The 17,846-nt window shown below is 36.6% G+C and overlaps 1 protein-coding gene across 1 annotated transcript in view; it reads left to right on the forward strand.

Moving 5' to 3' along the window:
- Nucleotides 1-1,311: 1,311 nt before the first annotated feature.
- Nucleotides 1,312-17,846, forward strand: part of DPP10 (dipeptidyl peptidase like 10) — a 117,809-nt gene continuing 101,274 nt past the window's right edge. Inside the window, exons 1-2 of the mRNA XM_031029028.2 lie at nucleotides 1,312-1,394; nucleotides 12,120-12,274. Of these exons, the coding sequence (XP_030884888.1) occupies nucleotides 12,185-12,274 (90 nt within the window). The 5' untranslated portion in view covers nucleotides 1,312-1,394; nucleotides 12,120-12,184. The remainder of the gene's footprint in view (nucleotides 1,395-12,119; nucleotides 12,275-17,846) is intronic.

A 17,846-nucleotide genomic window follows, 5' to 3' on the forward strand; every position in this document is an offset into this window, starting at 1 on the left:
ATAATTAGAGGATTGTATCAGAAGTTCCAGTGTTTGCTCCATTTGCTATTACGTAATTGTCCTGTAGCATGCTGGAACACAAGGGCTCTAGTCTGTCTTCTACCTTCCTAGTAGAATGTTCAATCTAGATAGAAATTTGGCTTCCATTAGATAGTATTCTGTTTCCCCAACATGTGGATGAAACATGGTTCTCTGAAGGTTATATTATCACACAGACCAGCAGTTTGAAATGTTTGGCATTAAAAATATTTGAACGTGGATTGTCGATAATTTTATCCTGAATTCTATTTTGTGTGGACAGACCCTGTTTAATTTCTATTGTTGTTCCTGTTGCGGGGGCTGTTGTTGTTGATGATGATATTATTTTGGAAGACTTTGTGATGTGTTCAAATTAGAACTCTCTCCTGAACCCTGAAGCACATGGTCATTATTAATAACGTGCTATTTACGAAAGAATTGCCAGCGAAGAGTGGAGCATAGCAGGGAGTGTCCCATTTATCAATTCAAAGGAATTTTGCCACCCTTTCATCAGGGTATTTGTGAGTCAAGCTGGATGGAATTAGAAAGATTCTCTAGAGGGGCACCTGCGTGGCTCAGTTGGTTGGGCATCTGCCTTTGGCTTAGGTCATGATCCCCGAGTCCTGAGATCGAGCCCTGCTTTGGGCTCCCTGCTCAGCGGGGAGCCTCTTCTCCCTCCCCCTCTGCCTGCTGCTCCCCCTGCTTGTGCTATCTCTCTCTCTCACTCACTCACTCTCTCTCTCTCTCACTCTCTTTCTCTCTTTGTCAAATGAATAAATAAAACCTTTAAAAAAAAGATTCTGTAGAGATTATTTTATTGATGACCAAATCCATTTTTGTAAAAGTTAAAGACCCCAAACTGAAGCTTTTAAGTAGTTGGCTATTACTAAAATGGCATCCATTGTAGTTTATCAGTCTCTTAAGTATGCAAAGTGTTATCTCAAACCCAAATCAATTTTGTGGTATAAAAGAGATTAAGTAGATGAAAAATTGTTGTTGAAACTATGGATTTACATGCTTCAATACCAGTACTGTGTAATTTCTAAATGACAATTTGATATTGATGTGATAAGGAAGGAAACTGCCATTAATAATTGAAAGCAGTGCAAATGTCTGTATTAAATAAACACAAACTGAAAGCAGGCAAATAATACAACACTTAGCTCTTCAGCTATTATCCTATAGTATGAAAGTATTTTAAAAAGCTTCCTAATATGTTGCATTTTTGGTTTGTTTTTTATGTTTCTGGTTTCAGATTTATATTTTTGAAAATAATATCTACTATCAACCTGATATAAAGAGCAGTTCATTGCGACTGACATCTTCTGGAAAAGAAGGAATTATCTTTAATGGGATTGCTGACTGGTTATATGAAGGTGAGTTGAATAGATTTAGTTTCAAAAGAACACAAACGACATATTTTTATACAAAATCTGAGAGAAATCTGCTCATTCTAGAACAATACTTATAGCTCCATTTCCTCTTATTTCCTCTCAAAATGGCCTTCATGCTTTCATGTCTTTGCATGTGCTCTATTTCGGCTGGTTGTGATTCACATCTACCACACTTGAGGGGTGTGTGTGTGTATGTGCGTCTGTGTATACATACATACACATTTTGTTCAGGCTAGGTAGATTTAATTTTTGTGATGCTTAACTAATGAAAGTGAATAATCATCTTATGTCCCTCTGGAATTAAATGCTGAGTTTTTCTGATGATGGAAAAGAAGAAACAAAAACCTTTACTGCTCAAAAAGTGCATGAAAGCCCCTCGATTTTAAGTCATTCCCATTAAGAACAGTCTGTCACAGTTGAAAAGCCATTGCATGCGGAGCAAAATAAAACCCACCCAAAGGGTTATTTGTAATAACTACTGACTCAAGTTTTCATGATAGCTGAGAATATAAAAAGGAATCAGGTAATGAAAACCTTTATCCAGTTTGATCATGCACCAGTTGTCAGCTGGGTTATAGGTACAGATTTCCTTGGGAAAACTCAAGGCTTGAGGTTAATACCTAAGTTTCAGACTCTGAAACTGATCTTGGCAAAATACATCAAGATTTAAAGTCAGTTAGTTGTGTTTGATTAGAATTTATAAAGCTAAGGATCATCTAGAAAATAAATTTTATTTCTTGAGCAATATTGGCAAATGTAATCTTTCTACCTCAGAGTCAATATTTTTAATTCTGTAAGAAAAGTAAATCACTTACCTAATTCATTTATTCATCTATTCTATCATTGAACAGATATTATTAAAGACTTACTATGTTACAAGTATTTGTAAGGGTGCTGAGATATGATAGGGAACAAAACAAAGTACCTTACATTAAGAGAGACATTTTGCTGGGTGGAGATATTTTATTAATGAAGAGACACTGTAGCCTTTGATATTTATATGCATATGTGTACATGTATATTTATAATATATTTTTGTGTGTATGCCAGTATCGAATAACAAAATATTTTAGAGGCTACAGTTTATTCTGAGGAGTAGTAGGAACTACTTTGGAAGTATAAAAATAATTATGTTCTGAATTTTTAAAAATTCAAAAGCACAAAATGGTAAGTGGGCTTCTTTGGTTCAGAGTGTCAGAAGCTGACTCTGGCTTTCTTATTTTGAAAGAAATTATTGGAGGGGTCTGAGATGGTCCAATGAATTAAAGAGATAGGTGGAAAACAAAATTGAAACTTGGGTGGTTCCAGGAATCTAGGTAGAAAGAACTAAGCATCTCTGATGTAGAAGAGTTAGGTGAGAGATGCCCTTCATCTTCAAAATATTGTCAGTACTGTGTGAGACCCTGACAGATGAAGAAACCATGTCCAGTGCACCATGTGCAGTGTGACAAGCAATCAAATCACAGTAAACACAGGATTCTATGAAAGAACAAAAGAGACTTAGCTGATTCTAGGGATTTGCAAACATTTTCCTAAAAGAGAAAGCCTCTGAGTTGAGCCTGAAAGATTAAGAAGTATAAGAAGAAAGTAGGTAGGAAATAGCCCAGGTGTCCATCAACTGATGAATGGATAAAGGAGAAGTGGCATATATATACAATGGACTATTACTCAGCCATAAAAAAGAATGAATTCTTGGAGCTAGAGAGTATTATGCTAAGCGAAATAATTCAGTCAAGAAAGATAAATACCATATGATTTCACTCATGTAGAATTTAAGCAACAAAACAAATGAGCAAAAGAAAAAAAGAGAGAGGGAAACTAAGAAACAGATTCTTAACTATAGCGAACAATCTGATGGTTACCTGAGGGGAGGTGGGTGGAGGGATGTGTTAAATAGGTGATGGGGATTAAGGAGGGCACTTGTGATGAGCACTGGGTGTTATATAAAAATGTTGAATCACTATATTGTACACCTGAAACTAATATTACACTGTCTGTTAACTAACTGGAATTTAAATAAAAAACTGTAATTTAAAAAAAGAAGAAGAAACTAGGTAAGGAAATTTAAGCAAGAGTTAAAAGCTTACAAAAGCATAGCAAGGTTAAATAGCATGGTGTGTGCCTTGGGAACTAAAATCTGCTTGGTGTTATTGGGGCATAAAATTTGAGAAAAAGGAGGGCAGCAAGAACCAAGGGACAGTGACCCTAAAAATAATCTGGGATTTCAATTATTTTTTCACTAGTGAATGGGGTAACTAATAGAGCTTTTCAAATAAGGGAGTGTCAATATTATATCTTCCATATAAATAGATCATTTTGAATATAGTATAAAGCTGGATTGAATAGCAGAAAGAACCAATGAGAAGCTGGGAAGTTTTTCTGTGTTCTGTTGAGAGATCATGAGTAATATTACTAGGGTTAAAGCAATAAGAAGGAGGGAAGATTCTGAAGTTGATGAGGCAGTAAAACAGATAGATCTTAGTGGTTAAATGGATGGGGTAGATGAAAAGAAGTCAAGAATGATTCTTTGGCTTCTGGTTTGGATCTCTAGTAAATAGTGGTAACAGACACAGCAAGCATTTATAAGAGTAGTGGGCTTCAGGGAGGGAAAGAATAATTTCGTGGGAACACTGGTGCTTCACAGTATGCTGCATGCTACCTTGGGTAACAAAATGTGATCCTTAACATCGAAGAACTTTTAAGTTAACTCAATGTATAATATACTGACTGGACAACTAAACAACATGCCTTGGGCCTTTGTCCTTTATGTAAGGCTTTATATAATTTATGGCATTATGTTTTTAAGGAAATTGCCAGAAGAGAAATTAAAGACCATTATCTGACAAATATGGTTATTTTCTTAATAGAAATAAAGAATAAAATTAGAGCATAAAATTCTATATATTTGGGTGGAAATTGAACACTGTGTTGGGGCATAGATAGGACAAATAGGACAAAAACTCTGGAATAACACTGTAGGTCTGACACTTTCCAAAAGAGAAATGGAAAAATTACAGTTTTTGCCATTCAAATTAAACTCAATCCTTTGGGCTCTTATGTTGTAGGTATACTAGCCAATTCCAATTGTGCTATGTGATTGAATCCTCACAATGTTAGCATATTTATTCATTTACTGAAGAAACAAGGACTCGGGGAGGACAGGTGGCTTGGACATGGCCTCAAAGCTCATGAGTGCCAGAGCTGGTACTTGAATGTATATCTTCAAAGCCAGTACTTCTTCCTGGTCTACTCTACCTGTTAGAATTCAGTGCCTTTCATCGTTCCCTAAGGAATGATATACATTATGGACCTAAGCCATTAGATTTCAACTGGTCTGTTTCCTCAACCTAAGATTCTGAACCCTATCGATCATAGACGTACAGGGAATCAGTGTTAAGGTTTGACAGAGGGATTTAGGCCATTCGGATGTCACTGATTTTTCCCTCACCTGTCATCCCCAACCTATGTTTCAAGAGTCTCCCCTGTACCTTCATCTCCCACTACCACTTTGCCAAGGTATCAACAGCTCCCAGATTCCAGATTTTCTCTTTTCCCTTCAGTACACTCACCACAACACAGTGCCATCTACTAGGAATGCATATGATCTTCAACAGTATGTGTGTGATACTCTAGTGTGGAGATATCCTTTTTTTGTTACTTTACAGAAATCAATTACAATCTAAATTAGTATGTGTGGGAAACTCAAGAAGTAACATTTAACCTTTCCACTTACTTTCTTTAGTTGAAATTTGCCTTTTGTAAATATCATAGAAAAAAAGATTAGAGAAGGAGTCACACAAAAGATAGTAAAATGTTTTTCTGGCACATTTTAAAGGCATGGCTTAAACTTTTTAGGTCCAGGCCAATCTGTGAGTGTGGCTGTTGATCCCAATCACAGGCACTTATGTCGAGTTTTTATTTAAAAGTGTTATTTTAAAGCCTCTTGGTCTTTATTCCTAGTATTATTCAATTCCTAAGGAAAGTAAAGGCAAATAAAATAAAATGTGTTTTAAAGAGTTGAAGTTCAGAAGAAAAATAAAACATCATGCTCAAAATGAAACATCATTATAAACACAATTCACACAAATGCATCTCATGTTATTCATATAAATTGGTGCATTTAACATAGTAACTCAACTAAATAAAATATCAGATGAATTCTTTGCTAAAAAGAAGTTCACAGCTACCAAGTCTACAACTTTGACAATTTCCATAAAGTATTGAATCTATTAAATAGAAAAAAATGACTGTCACTTTAAGTTATCTGAGCATTTTATTGGAACTAATGTGCCCAAATGATTTATAAATGTGTTTTAAGGAATTCTGTGATATTCAATTCAGCAGTTATTAAGTATATATATCTTTCCAGCATTATTTGAGAGCAATATGAAGAGAAATAGGGTTTCTGTGTTTTGGGCATTTCCAACTTCGTGGAGTGAAAACCTGTAAACACCTATTATATAAAGAACCATTTGGAGCATAGTAAATAGAAATATAAATAGAACTACATGTCCACATACCAACTAGAAATAAAAGTAGGATTAATTCTAATGGAATGGGGGAATATAGAGTGGCTTCATGGAAGAAATGGTATTTGCATTGAGCTTTAAGAACGAAAAGAATAAAAAAGTGAGAGAAAAAATTGACAGGATAAACAATATCCTTATCAACAGATGGAGATTGTTAGATTTTTTGGTGGTTTACTGAGAACAATGCAAGATATCTATTTTCACTTTTTTTTCTGCCTTCTCTTGGATACAGGAAATCACATTCATCCATTCATTGATTCAACAAATATTTATTGAGCACTTACTAAATCCCAGTAAAACTGGACAATGACAGATACAAGAAAAAATTAGAGATGAAGCCATGGAAGCCAGAGGAAGATAGAAAGCTGAGTCTCATTAGGTCAAACAAACTAAGGATTCCATAGTTACTGTTGGATTTTCTACCAGAAGTTGTTAAGAGCAAAATCAGTCAATTTGTGGTACCAGAAGCAAGATTGCAGTGGATAGAGGTGTAAATGAGAAGTGAGAAGGTTATGAATATAGACAATTCTTTTAAGAAACTTGACAGTGAGATACAGAAAATAAAGCGGAAAAAAATGAACCATAGACCCATCTGGCTGGCAGTAGCATACTCAGGAAATCTTATCTGTCTAAATTGATAAACTACAAATGGATAAAATCAGCTTACTTTTCAGAATAGCATGTTAATCTGAACACAATGATTATATATTAGTCAGTTTTCTATAAGTACTTTGTGTTGAGGCTATGTTTTTAAGTGTCTTTGATACAAAACAACATATGTTGAAAACTCCATCTGTTCTCCAGTGAGATTTTCTAATCATTGTAATAAAGACAAAGAAGAACCAAACCTTCATTGAAATAGAATGGGATGCAATTTGTAGAAATTCACTGTTTGTAAATAATATAATATCATTAACACAGGAAGTTTCAATCCATGAGTAAGAGTCCTTATTAGTTGCAATTAAAGAAGTGTGTGCGTATCCAAGAGCACTCTTAAGCAGATGCATATTAAAGATTCTTTTATTTATCTCCTTCCCATTTCAGTTAGCTTTATTTTTGTACCTGAAGGAAGTCACATAACTCTTTGTGTGTACTACTTTGCTATTTTAGCATTTTTTATGAGGAATAACTTTAGGCATAGATCACTCTAAAATAAATTAGAGTAGATGATACCTAGTTTCAGTTGAATGGTGCTCTCAAATCTGGGCCATTCTTATTCTTGAGAAGTACTTGCACACACATACTTTAGCACCTAGATAGAACCCATTTCTTTAGAAACCCTGAGTGTTGATTTTAGACAGCACAATCTGATCTCTCTATACCTTCAAGGCTCATAAGACTAAGAGTTTACACTCAGTTGGCATTTAGCATTTTTTTCCCCTCAGTGTGTCATGTGGATGACTCATGTCTCCTCATATGAATTGTACGTAATTTGTACAAATCAGGGTCAGGATTACAATTGGAAAAAAATGGCACATTCAAAGTAGTATACAAAATTTTATCTATGAAGGGGCCACTTGTCAAAGACAAGGGATATGTAACAACCTTGGCTAGTATTGATTTAGCCATTAACACCTGAAGTGAGAAGGGTAAGTAAGCTGTTATTAGAACCTAGAAGGAGGGAATCCTATAGTTTCTGAAGTAATAGAAGCAGTAAGTTTTGGTTGAGGAACATAGCCAGACTTACATGTTTCCAGTGGGTGAGAACCAAGAAAGTAAATCATGCACTAACTTTATTCTCTTCATTTAATTTGTCTGGTTTCATATTGGCCACAGCCAACAAAAACTCAGAAATCATGGGGATATTATTATTTATTCAAATAAAACCTTTGTGTCCTTGAAAGAACACACAAAATTCCATCTGCTACTGTTTCTTTGTAGAGTGGTATTAGTCCAGTTTATATAGCTGTCTGAAATTTATAACTACAGTCAACACTTGTGCTTTTCATATAAGGTTTTGGGGCAAATGCCCCCATTAAGAAAAGAAATAAGATTATCATATGGCCTTAACTGGTAATCCTAGCTCCCTCTGTCAACTACTCATTCATTTTTCCTTTTCCTTCTGCCAGCATTCTGACTACACAGGTCATTTACGTGGTGGATCAAGCCAAAATTTTTTTTTTTTTTAAAGATTTTATTTATTTATTTGTGAGAGAGAGAATGAGAGACAGAGAGCATGAGAGGGAGGAGGGTCAGAGGGAGAAGCAGACTCCCTGCCGAGCAGGGAGCCCGATGCGGGACTCGATCCCGGGACCCCAGGATCATGACCTGAGCCGAAGGCAGTTGCTTAACCAACTGAGCCACCCAGGTGCCCCCAAGCCAAAATTTTATCCTTGCCAAATCTTATTCCTTTGCTTCTTTTTCTTAATTAGGTTGCTACAATTTCAGTTTTCCATTGAAATGGAAATTAGAATGTGGAAATGTAGAATTGGAAAATGAGATCGAGTTGGACAAGGGAGTATTTCTGAATCTGCTGAGTCCAGTTATATTCTTCTTTACTCTCTTTTGTATAGTGAAGATACATATTTTTCCTGGCAGATGAGCTTAATCATCAGACACATAGTACTATGTATTCTGTCAGGTTTTTTTTTTTTTTTCCCCCAGTCCTATTGAGCCCCACGTGATCAGGGGGGAAATCTCAGCTTCCAATTCAGAGGAACAGAATTAAGACATTCCCTGTTGGAAGCAATCCCCCTTTAGGCATTAGGACTTCTAAACCCACTGATCTCCTTTTCATGAAGACAAGAAACAAAATACATCTAGTGGAGTAATGGTGTGATAGTGATAGAGAATGCTACACTTCTACCCCTTAGTTCCTAGATTTATGTTTTCTGGCTATGTGAGAGGGGCACATGTATGCTGTATATGACATCCCAACTTCAAGGTGGTTATAGTGCCAAAACCGAGATAGAGAAGACTAGTTAATGCTTCCATCCAATGAGGTACATATAGCTAATAGAAAACAGTGAATTTCATGGTCTGAGCCTATTGCCCTTCTTTTTGCTATAAAATACTTTCTGTTTGGTGGTGATGCAGGGTGGATTATTGTGGTAATGGATAAGCTACTCTGTAAACCCACGAATAGCAGCACTGACAGGACTTGAAGCAGCAGAGGCATAGCTATTCCAGAGTGTCTATCTCTGTAATGACAAAATGCTACCCCTTCTTGATGGAATGCTTCCCATGTAATCTACCTGCCACCAGGTAGCCAGATGGCCCTGCTGGGAAATAATGCCATGTCGAGTTTAATGACAGCCACTATCATTGGAAGGTAATGGTGAGAGCCAAAGCAGACCGACATGCGCTCTGTAGTCATATTGTCCATCTGATTATTGAGAGCCTCCTCTGCTATGGATGTGTTCTGATGGATATTAAGTAGGACACTAATATCTTCATATTTTTACATTTTTACCCCTCCTGATAAGTCAATGCAGTTATCTTTCTCTAAACTTCCTTGTCACTAATTTTTGTCTTCCCATAACCCTAATCAGGTCTTTTATTAGTTACTGTGCATGAGTCAGGGTAGATCCATGCTTCAGGCCAATTCTCCTTCCACAAGAAGTACAAAACTAAATATCTTGCTCAAAAGTCTGCCAACTGGGAGGATTTATGTTTTCTTTAGTCTTTTAATGCCACTTCTCAGTCAGATTGTGGTACAGAGCCTATCCAATTCCAGAGCCTTCAAGTATATCATGCAAACCTGCCCATAAACCAGGCCTGCATTTATTTCTCCCCTGCCAACTTGTATTAGAAAACACATCTTGAGGTTTAGGTATGAGCTGAAGGAGAGAGGGTAAAGTAGAGGATGCAATAATCTGGACATTTTACTTAATGCGTTCTACCCAATCCCATATATACCCCTTCTATTTTATAGTGGGATGTTGCTCTATGTGTTTCATTTTATGGTCGGTCAGTGATTCAGAGAACAGTCAGTTCATGATGGGCAGTTTGGGTTGCATAGCCACTTGGTATCCCATGGTCAGGCTAATTATTTCTGCAAGAGCCCAGTAGAGAGCTGCTTTTGAAAAGGAGAATATTTATCAGCACAGGAGGAAATGGCCTTCCTCTAAAGCTTGTAATGCCTGTGTTTTGATTGCCACATAATGAGTGACAGAAGCTCCACACAGCCTCTTTGTTTACCGTGCACCTTTACGTTCGCAGTGTATCTTCTGGGTCACCAGGTAAAGACAGTAGGGAAGGTTGTACCATGGCCTTGATCTGCTGCAAAGCCCTTTCTTGCACAAGCTCTGCTCAGAACAGGCAGCTTTATAGGTTATCTGGGAAGTAGAACTGGGCAACATATGTGAATATGGTTTAAGCTGTTATTCAAAATCAGAAGAGTCTATTCCCTCTTTACTTTTGCATAAGTACAATTCCAACAAGTTTTCTCTCACTTTACAAGAGATATCCCAGTGTATGCTATGCTATTAGATCTCTAAACTCTCCTCTAGGGATGTAGACTCTTAAACTTTATAGGAATTTATCTTCCACTCTGCCTTAATGCAGAGAATGCCTAGCTCCCTGGGATAGAGGTTGCCTCTGTCAGCAAGGAGACTTCTGGGAATTTTGAGGTTCAATATCTTCAGCCATAATATTAGACACATATAGCAACATTCCCCAATAATGTGTTATTTATGAGACTGGTCCAGAAAGCATAAGTATACTGCACATGTTTACCCAAGCATCTTTATCCTAGGTGCCAGTGTCCCAGGACTTCTCCTCCAATATATCTGTATTAGCTTTAAAAAACAACTGGAGTTGAGCCCCTAATTTGTGTTGTAGTTCTGCCACCCTTACTATGTTCTCTTGGACCTCTGCCTTATCTGCCTGCAACAACAGAAGAAGAGAGGGACTCCTTCAAAGATGCCGTGGTGATCTTTTGTGTATTCTTGATTTTGCAGACATGGTTTCCATTTCAGTTTATCCCTATGGAATCTCCTTGAGGTGTCACATGAACCGTGGGAGCTTCATTTTATAATCTTTACAGTTGCCGCTATTGTTGCAATTAAGTGCCACCACCAATTATCCTCCCCAAACCTTTCCTCTCTATCTGCATTTCATTCTGTATCATCACCAGTGACAATGGATTACTCATGAGTCCATCCATTGCTATGGATTACCTATGCTCCAGTTCCCTCCTGGAAAGGAGATGATTACATCAAAGATAGTACAAATAGAGATGGATATAGATACAGATCACCAACTTAATCTCAAACTCTAATTTTAAAGGTCCCTTTTCCGAGTCTCTTATGGTATTCATCATGGTATCTGTCAGGGTACAAAGTTAGCACTTTCAGTAATCTGAAGATTTATTTACGAAGAGACCACATTTACAAAGTGAAACCGTAAAGGACAGAGCTATAATCTAGACTAGTAACAACCAAGCTATAATCACCCCTGTGACCATAGGGATGAGTCATTACAAGATACAAAAGGAGAAAATTTCACAGAAGAGAGTGCACTGACAGGGGTAGTGACATCATTTAAAACCCGCAGCTAGACTGAAGTGACATTTCAGGGTAGAGCCAAGGGAACACATACTCCGACTTCACTCTCCTCCTTGTAATCTCTTGCCATAGTATAATAAAGGGCGTGCTCTGGAGGGCATGGCTGCCCTTCTGCTGTTGTTCACCCACGTTAATTTTCTGGACCAGAAAGCAGGTATAGACAAGTGAATAGTGGATCTGGGGTCACATGAAAGATATCCAGTCTATTTCTCATTCTCTTTCTTTAGAGCTTAAAATAGTTTCATGAGTCTAGTGGTGATCCAACTTGTTCGATGATGAGAGTGGGTATTTAACTTGTTTGATGATGGAAATATGATTGAAAGCAAATGTGAATGAATGGGGACATAAATACGGTTTTATGCCATATTTCGGTCTTCAGTTACTGTTCTTATTCTTTTTACCCCAGTAGTGCTTTCATTTTCTCTGTTCATGCTGCTGACAGTCTATGAAATCCTGACTTCATTGCTTCATTCTTTCCTGCCATTGCATCTGCTTCTCCTGGGACTAAAAGGGTAACTCAGAAATACAGAATTCTCTATGACGTTGATAAAATCCAACCATTGTATAGAAAAAAAATGTATATGTGCAATGGAGATTTCAAGGACAGATGTTTGTGGGTCACTGAGCCCACATCTCTACAGTTGGTTTCAAATAACACTCATTTATTCTAGAGGAACTTCTGCATTCTCACATTGCCCACTGGTGGTCGCCAGATGGAGAAAGGCTTGCCTTCCTGATGATAAATGATTCGTTGGTGCCTAACATGGTTATCCCTCGATTTACTGGAGCATTGTATCCCAAAGGAAAGCAGTATCCATATCCTAAGGTAAGTAACGTGGAAGTACTGGTTTGTTCTCTTTCTCTGCACCAGTGACTTGATTGATAGTATCCTTGCTTCATGAGCAAGTTGTCTTTGCAGAAAAACAAAAGGGAGCTTTTCACTCGTGGTCGGCAGATTCATTTTTTAGAGTATGCAGTAGCTGTACACAGTGTTCTGGTAGGAAGAAGTAGAGATGACTCAGGGCTTGGGAACTGCCACTTTTACTGCATTTCTTCCTCTTTGATTCTCTCATTCTTGTTTTCCCTTGCCTTCCGAGCATTTGGAAAGAAAGTGAGAAAAGATAAGGGGCAAGCATTATGCCAGGGCACAGGTTTCTCCAAAGTACATTCTCTGTGTTAATATTTGTTATATTCTAGTTGTTACTAGGTGTTATAAGGGAAGAAAAAGTCCCATGGTCAAATAGGTTGAAAATTCTTAGTTAAAAATAAAATCCAACTTCTTGCAGACATTTTCTTAGAGCACTTAAAATATTATATGTTAATGTACATTATAAATCTCCCATAAAAAAATTGACTAAGCATAAAGTATCTCCAGTAAGGAATAGACTAAGCATAAAGAATCTCTATAAAGAATAGACTAAACATAAAGAGTCACCAATAAAGAATAGACTAAGCATAAAGAATTTATTAGTATTAGTATTAACATCAGCATTATTTTGGCAGAGCATACTCTGGAACATACTTTATAACGTGATGGGGTAGAGCTATAGCCAGGCGTAGCTAAGATAGATGGAATTGTTTTATTGAGTGAGGCAAATACAGAACTCTTGCCCAGTGAGCAAAACTATTTTCAAGTAGGGAGCAGGTTGCAAAAACATCTGGAGTGTAATGATTTTTTTCTATTGTATGGCATTTTTGATAACTTAAGGTCTCTTTTTTAAAAATACATTTCCCCATGTTTATATTACAAAGAAAAAGGCTCATGAATGAGGCTTCCTATGCATTAATCATGTAAAGATGTCTTATAGGAAAAATTTTAAACTGTTTTACACATTTCAGCTCTTAATTAGGTAAGAGATGGCTGCTAATTCAATTTAGAAGCTATGTTTTTTAAAGATTTTATTTATTTGAGAGAGAGAGAGCAAGTGAGCGAGAGAAAGCATGAGCAAAGGGGAGGGTCAGAGGGAGAAGGAGAAGCAGACTCCCTTTTGATCAGGGTGCCTGACGCAAAACTCGGTCCCAGGACTCTGGGATCATGATCTGAGCTGAAGGCAGACGCTTAACCAACTGAGCTACCCAGTCCCCCTTAGAAGCTATTTTTAAGCCATTCCTTTAGTGAGTTGTACTGTTTCCCAATCACAATAGGTTTTATACCTTTCAACTTGTGTGTTACATTAATTGGGCAAGGTATTGGACAAATTATCCATCACACAGATTATTCTATACTTGCAGTAAAGGCATGGTTAGGGTAGGCATGACTTTTCTTATTTTCCTGTCATCCCCCAAACTCAAGTACTTAAAGTAGGGAATGAAGGTGGGGGAGGGAGGATTCTTAGACAGTCTCACATCTTAGATAGGTAAAGAAGGAGGGAGGGAGGGAGGATGAAAGACAGTCTTGAATTTAGAGAGTCTGGGATAAGAAGAGCATTTCCTCGGTGAGATTCTGTACTGTCTGTTTTTCTTTTGTATTTTTTTCCCCCTCTCAATCCTACCTTCCTTTCATAGATTGTGGTATTAAATGACTGGCTTATAGCTGAGAAGGACAACAAGATTGAGAGGAATCTGATTCTATGATTTTCAAATATTATTTTTAGGGTCTTCTCTGGATATAAATTAGAAGACACATATACTCAGTGCTCTTCAGGAGAAAATGGCAACTTGACCTAACAAAAAAAAAAAAAAAAAATCATACTCACCAAGAGATTTTTATTGTACTTCAGGGACATGACTTATGACTTCTCTAGTATAGATTTAGTCATGTTTGATGAATGACAGTTTGTTCCTGTATAGCGTAGCTGCACCTTTTTTTCCCCCCAGGGAATGACTGAAAAGACTTCTCAAATGTATTAATTCTCACATCATTTGATTTACTTATGATAATGAAAGTTCACCTGACAGTTTAAATACAAAACCAAGTGGCATATTGTGGGAAGCATATGTGAATAGGCAAGATATTCACACACAAATGTTCAGTTTGTTTACTGCACAAAGGGAATAAAACCAGCCCCAGGGGAGGAACAACATTTTGTCATTCATTTCCCAAGAGGAGTGGGGACCTTAGGACTCACAACGTAAGAGCCAGATGCCATAGGTGTGTTTCAAACTGCCTTCTCAGTTAGGGGCTGCTTGAACTTGGACACTCCTAGGCCTCATAACTTTAACAGACTGAGGCAAACAAATAGACAAACAGAAATGTCTGAGAAATTTTAATTCATAAGATACTGGGTTGACAAGCCTAGACACTTTGTTATTAATAAGTTATTATTTTATTAATTATTTAATATTTCTTAATAGTAAAGCTAGGCATAAAATAATAATGTTTGCTGTTGTATAAATCGGGTGTGCTAATAATATGCTTCATATTTTCAGAGAGACTTTTCACTTTTTTTTTTTCCTTATCTGGACCTCTTCACAATTGCCTCCATTTACGAATGGACAAACCAAGCTCTCTAAAAGGCTAAGTGCTTTTATAAAAGTCACAGTTATTTTGAGAACAGGGAAATAACTCAAATGTATTGATTCTGTCCCTCTCCGTAAAACTACCAGAGGTTAACTTGTATCTCTGAAGACATAGCTGGAATCAGAATTATCTTCTTGTGAAGCTAACAAATATATGTGGAGCTCTGTTTGCTCCATTTACTCCTAATGACTTAACTATATATGTAGTGGGATATATGTAGGATTCTTAGACAGTCTCACATCTTAGAGAGAGAGAGAGAGAAATAGGGATTTGTAATACAAAGTAAAAGTCCTGAGTGTGTGTTAATGACTACCACTGAGGAGTATTAAGCATAAAAAAAGGTAGCTATTCCTGTGGCCAAGCCGAGAAAGAAACCTAAGTCCTCAGGAGGTTTTTAGTAGGAATCCCTGCTCAGGTACATAAGACAACAGGACTCAAAAAAACAAGATATGGGCTTGATCCTTGTTCTCAGATAAGTTTCAGTATCATTTTGGGTATATTACTTGAACTTTGAAAGTCTTACTATTTTCTACTCTGGTTTAAAAAAAAAAAAAATGTTTGCTAGTTCTCCCACTAACAACTATATTATTTTGATTTGCTCTTACTTTTGTAATAAACTTATAAAAAGTAGTACTTTCGACACTGAAGTAATTCATAGAGGTCACACTAAATTGTGCTTCAAATTAAACTAGATTAAAATGAGTGCAGCAAATACTCAATGTGGTCAGATTTGCTAATGAAATACACTAAACAAATATATTTGTATTTTACTTAATTCAGCATGATTCAGAACTCATAAAATACCCTATCATTAGCAATTCAGCACAAAAGAGATGCACAGTTCTATCTCAGTAACCTCAGGTTAATCTTCTTAATTAAAGCATTATCTTGTTTAATGACAATTTAGTTGCCAGTAAAATAAGGTTAATTATTATTGAGGCTTGTGTTTCAGAGTCATAGAGGAAGGATTCTGTAGATATGCAGTCTTTCTGGCAAATGTGACTGTAAAAAACAAATAGATGAACTCTTCTAATTTGCAAACTATTGAAATGATCCAAATGTTTAAAAAGGTACAAATGAACTTGCAATGTGCACTTAATTTCAAAACTCCGTGGAGAGATAAAAATCTAATTGAGATTGTAGAATGCTGGATGGCTGAATTTTAGAAACAACCTGATGTTTGTTTTTTGTCTAAAATTGGCCACATTGTATACAACTTTTAATTTGTTCCCATGTAAAAGCTAACTGGGATATCAGCGATCCTATACACGTATAAGCATACAGAGCTGCAGACATAAAAAAAAAAAAAAAAAAACCTGCCTGATGATATGGTAATAACCATATATGTCTTTGACAAAGGATGTCATAAAATTATTCATCACTGATAAGAACTGACAAAAAGATCAAATTTAATTTTCTTTTTTTCTTAACGAGCTTATTGAAGAATTTTAAAAATTGGCAGAATTTTTCATCAACTAGAAAAGTCAGTGTTTTAAAAACTGTCTTTCTAATTCACTACTATATACTATTTTAGACATTTTTATAGATAATCTTTTTGTTAGTCCATATAACAAAATTATAAGATATTTATAGCTACAGAAAGGAAACCTGCCTTGGCTCAAAACTTCTGACTTGTGACATATTCTCAGCAAAGTATTGTCTCATTTTTGATAATCCAATAAAATAACACTTGAGGATCTTTAACATCTTGCCCACGGTCTATATTCAGTAAATAGCAGTCACAGTCTAAACCCAGGCTTCTCTGACTCACAGGTTAAGCTAAACCAGTTTTCACAATGTGGTACTTTTCCTCATCTGGGAGACTTAGAAATGAGATTCTCATGTCCCATGACATGAGAAATGCTGGGTAAATCTTGTTAAACAAGCCTTCCAGTCCTCTGGGTAATTCTTTTTTTTTTTTTCTTTTTTAAAAGATTTATTTATTTATTTTAGAGACAGAGAGTGCCAGTGGAGGGAGGATCAGAGGGAGAGGGACAACCAGACCCCTAACTGAGTGCAGAGCCTGATGCAGGGCTCAGTCCCAGGACCCTGAGATCGTGACCTGAGCCAAAAACAAGGCCGACGCTTAACTGACTGCACCACCCAGGGACTCTCTGGGTAATTCTGATGCAGGCTGACACCTTTGATAAGCACTGAACTGTAATATATATTATTGTGTACATGTATGTATATGATAACATATATATTATTGGATATATATGCATTACTACATATACTAGTAATAATATATATTACTGAAAAAAAATATATATCAGTGTCCATTTGTAAATTTACATATTATTATAGTTATCTGAGAGTCTTATTAAAATAGAGAATCCAGGCCCACACCTAGAGATTCTGATTTTTGAGTCTATGTGGGGCCCATAATTTGTGTTTCTAAGATTCTAGGTGATGCTGATGGATGCTGCCAGTCAAAGATCAATACTTTGAATGGCACTACTGAATATTACGTCCCAGCTCTAATTTTTAATATACCTGGTCAAATTAGAGAAACGGTTAGATTGAAAAATATGGATAAGGCCAATATTTTCGGGGAGGATCATGGCAATTAAACTGAAATGGGAGTGATGTGAAAGGGAGCTCCTGTGTGTGGTAGAAGGTTAAACTGCCCAAGACAAATGTGCCCAGGCACTTGAAGGGTTTAGAACAATGAAAAGCTTTATAAAATCTGACGTGAGAGCCTTCTCTGTGAGGCAGGATCATAGCTTATCTTCCAGGAAGCCCTTCACTATATAAACCATTTCCATAATCTCTCTTTATAGCATTGTGTTTCTGTACCAAAGGACTTTCCTGACTCCTTTGGCTCAAAACTTCTGACTTGTGTATGATGCACCCCCACAGATGTGCTAGTCATTTTTGTTTACACCAGAAACTAATGATGTACAATATGTTGGCTAATTAAATAAAAAAAGAAAAG

The sequence above is a fragment of the Leptonychotes weddellii genome, chromosome 3 (genome assembly GCF_054177405.1).
Source record: "Leptonychotes weddellii isolate Sample4059 chromosome 3, ASM5417740v2, whole genome shotgun sequence".
Taxonomy (NCBI): Eukaryota; Metazoa; Chordata; class Mammalia; order Carnivora; family Phocidae; genus Leptonychotes; species Leptonychotes weddellii.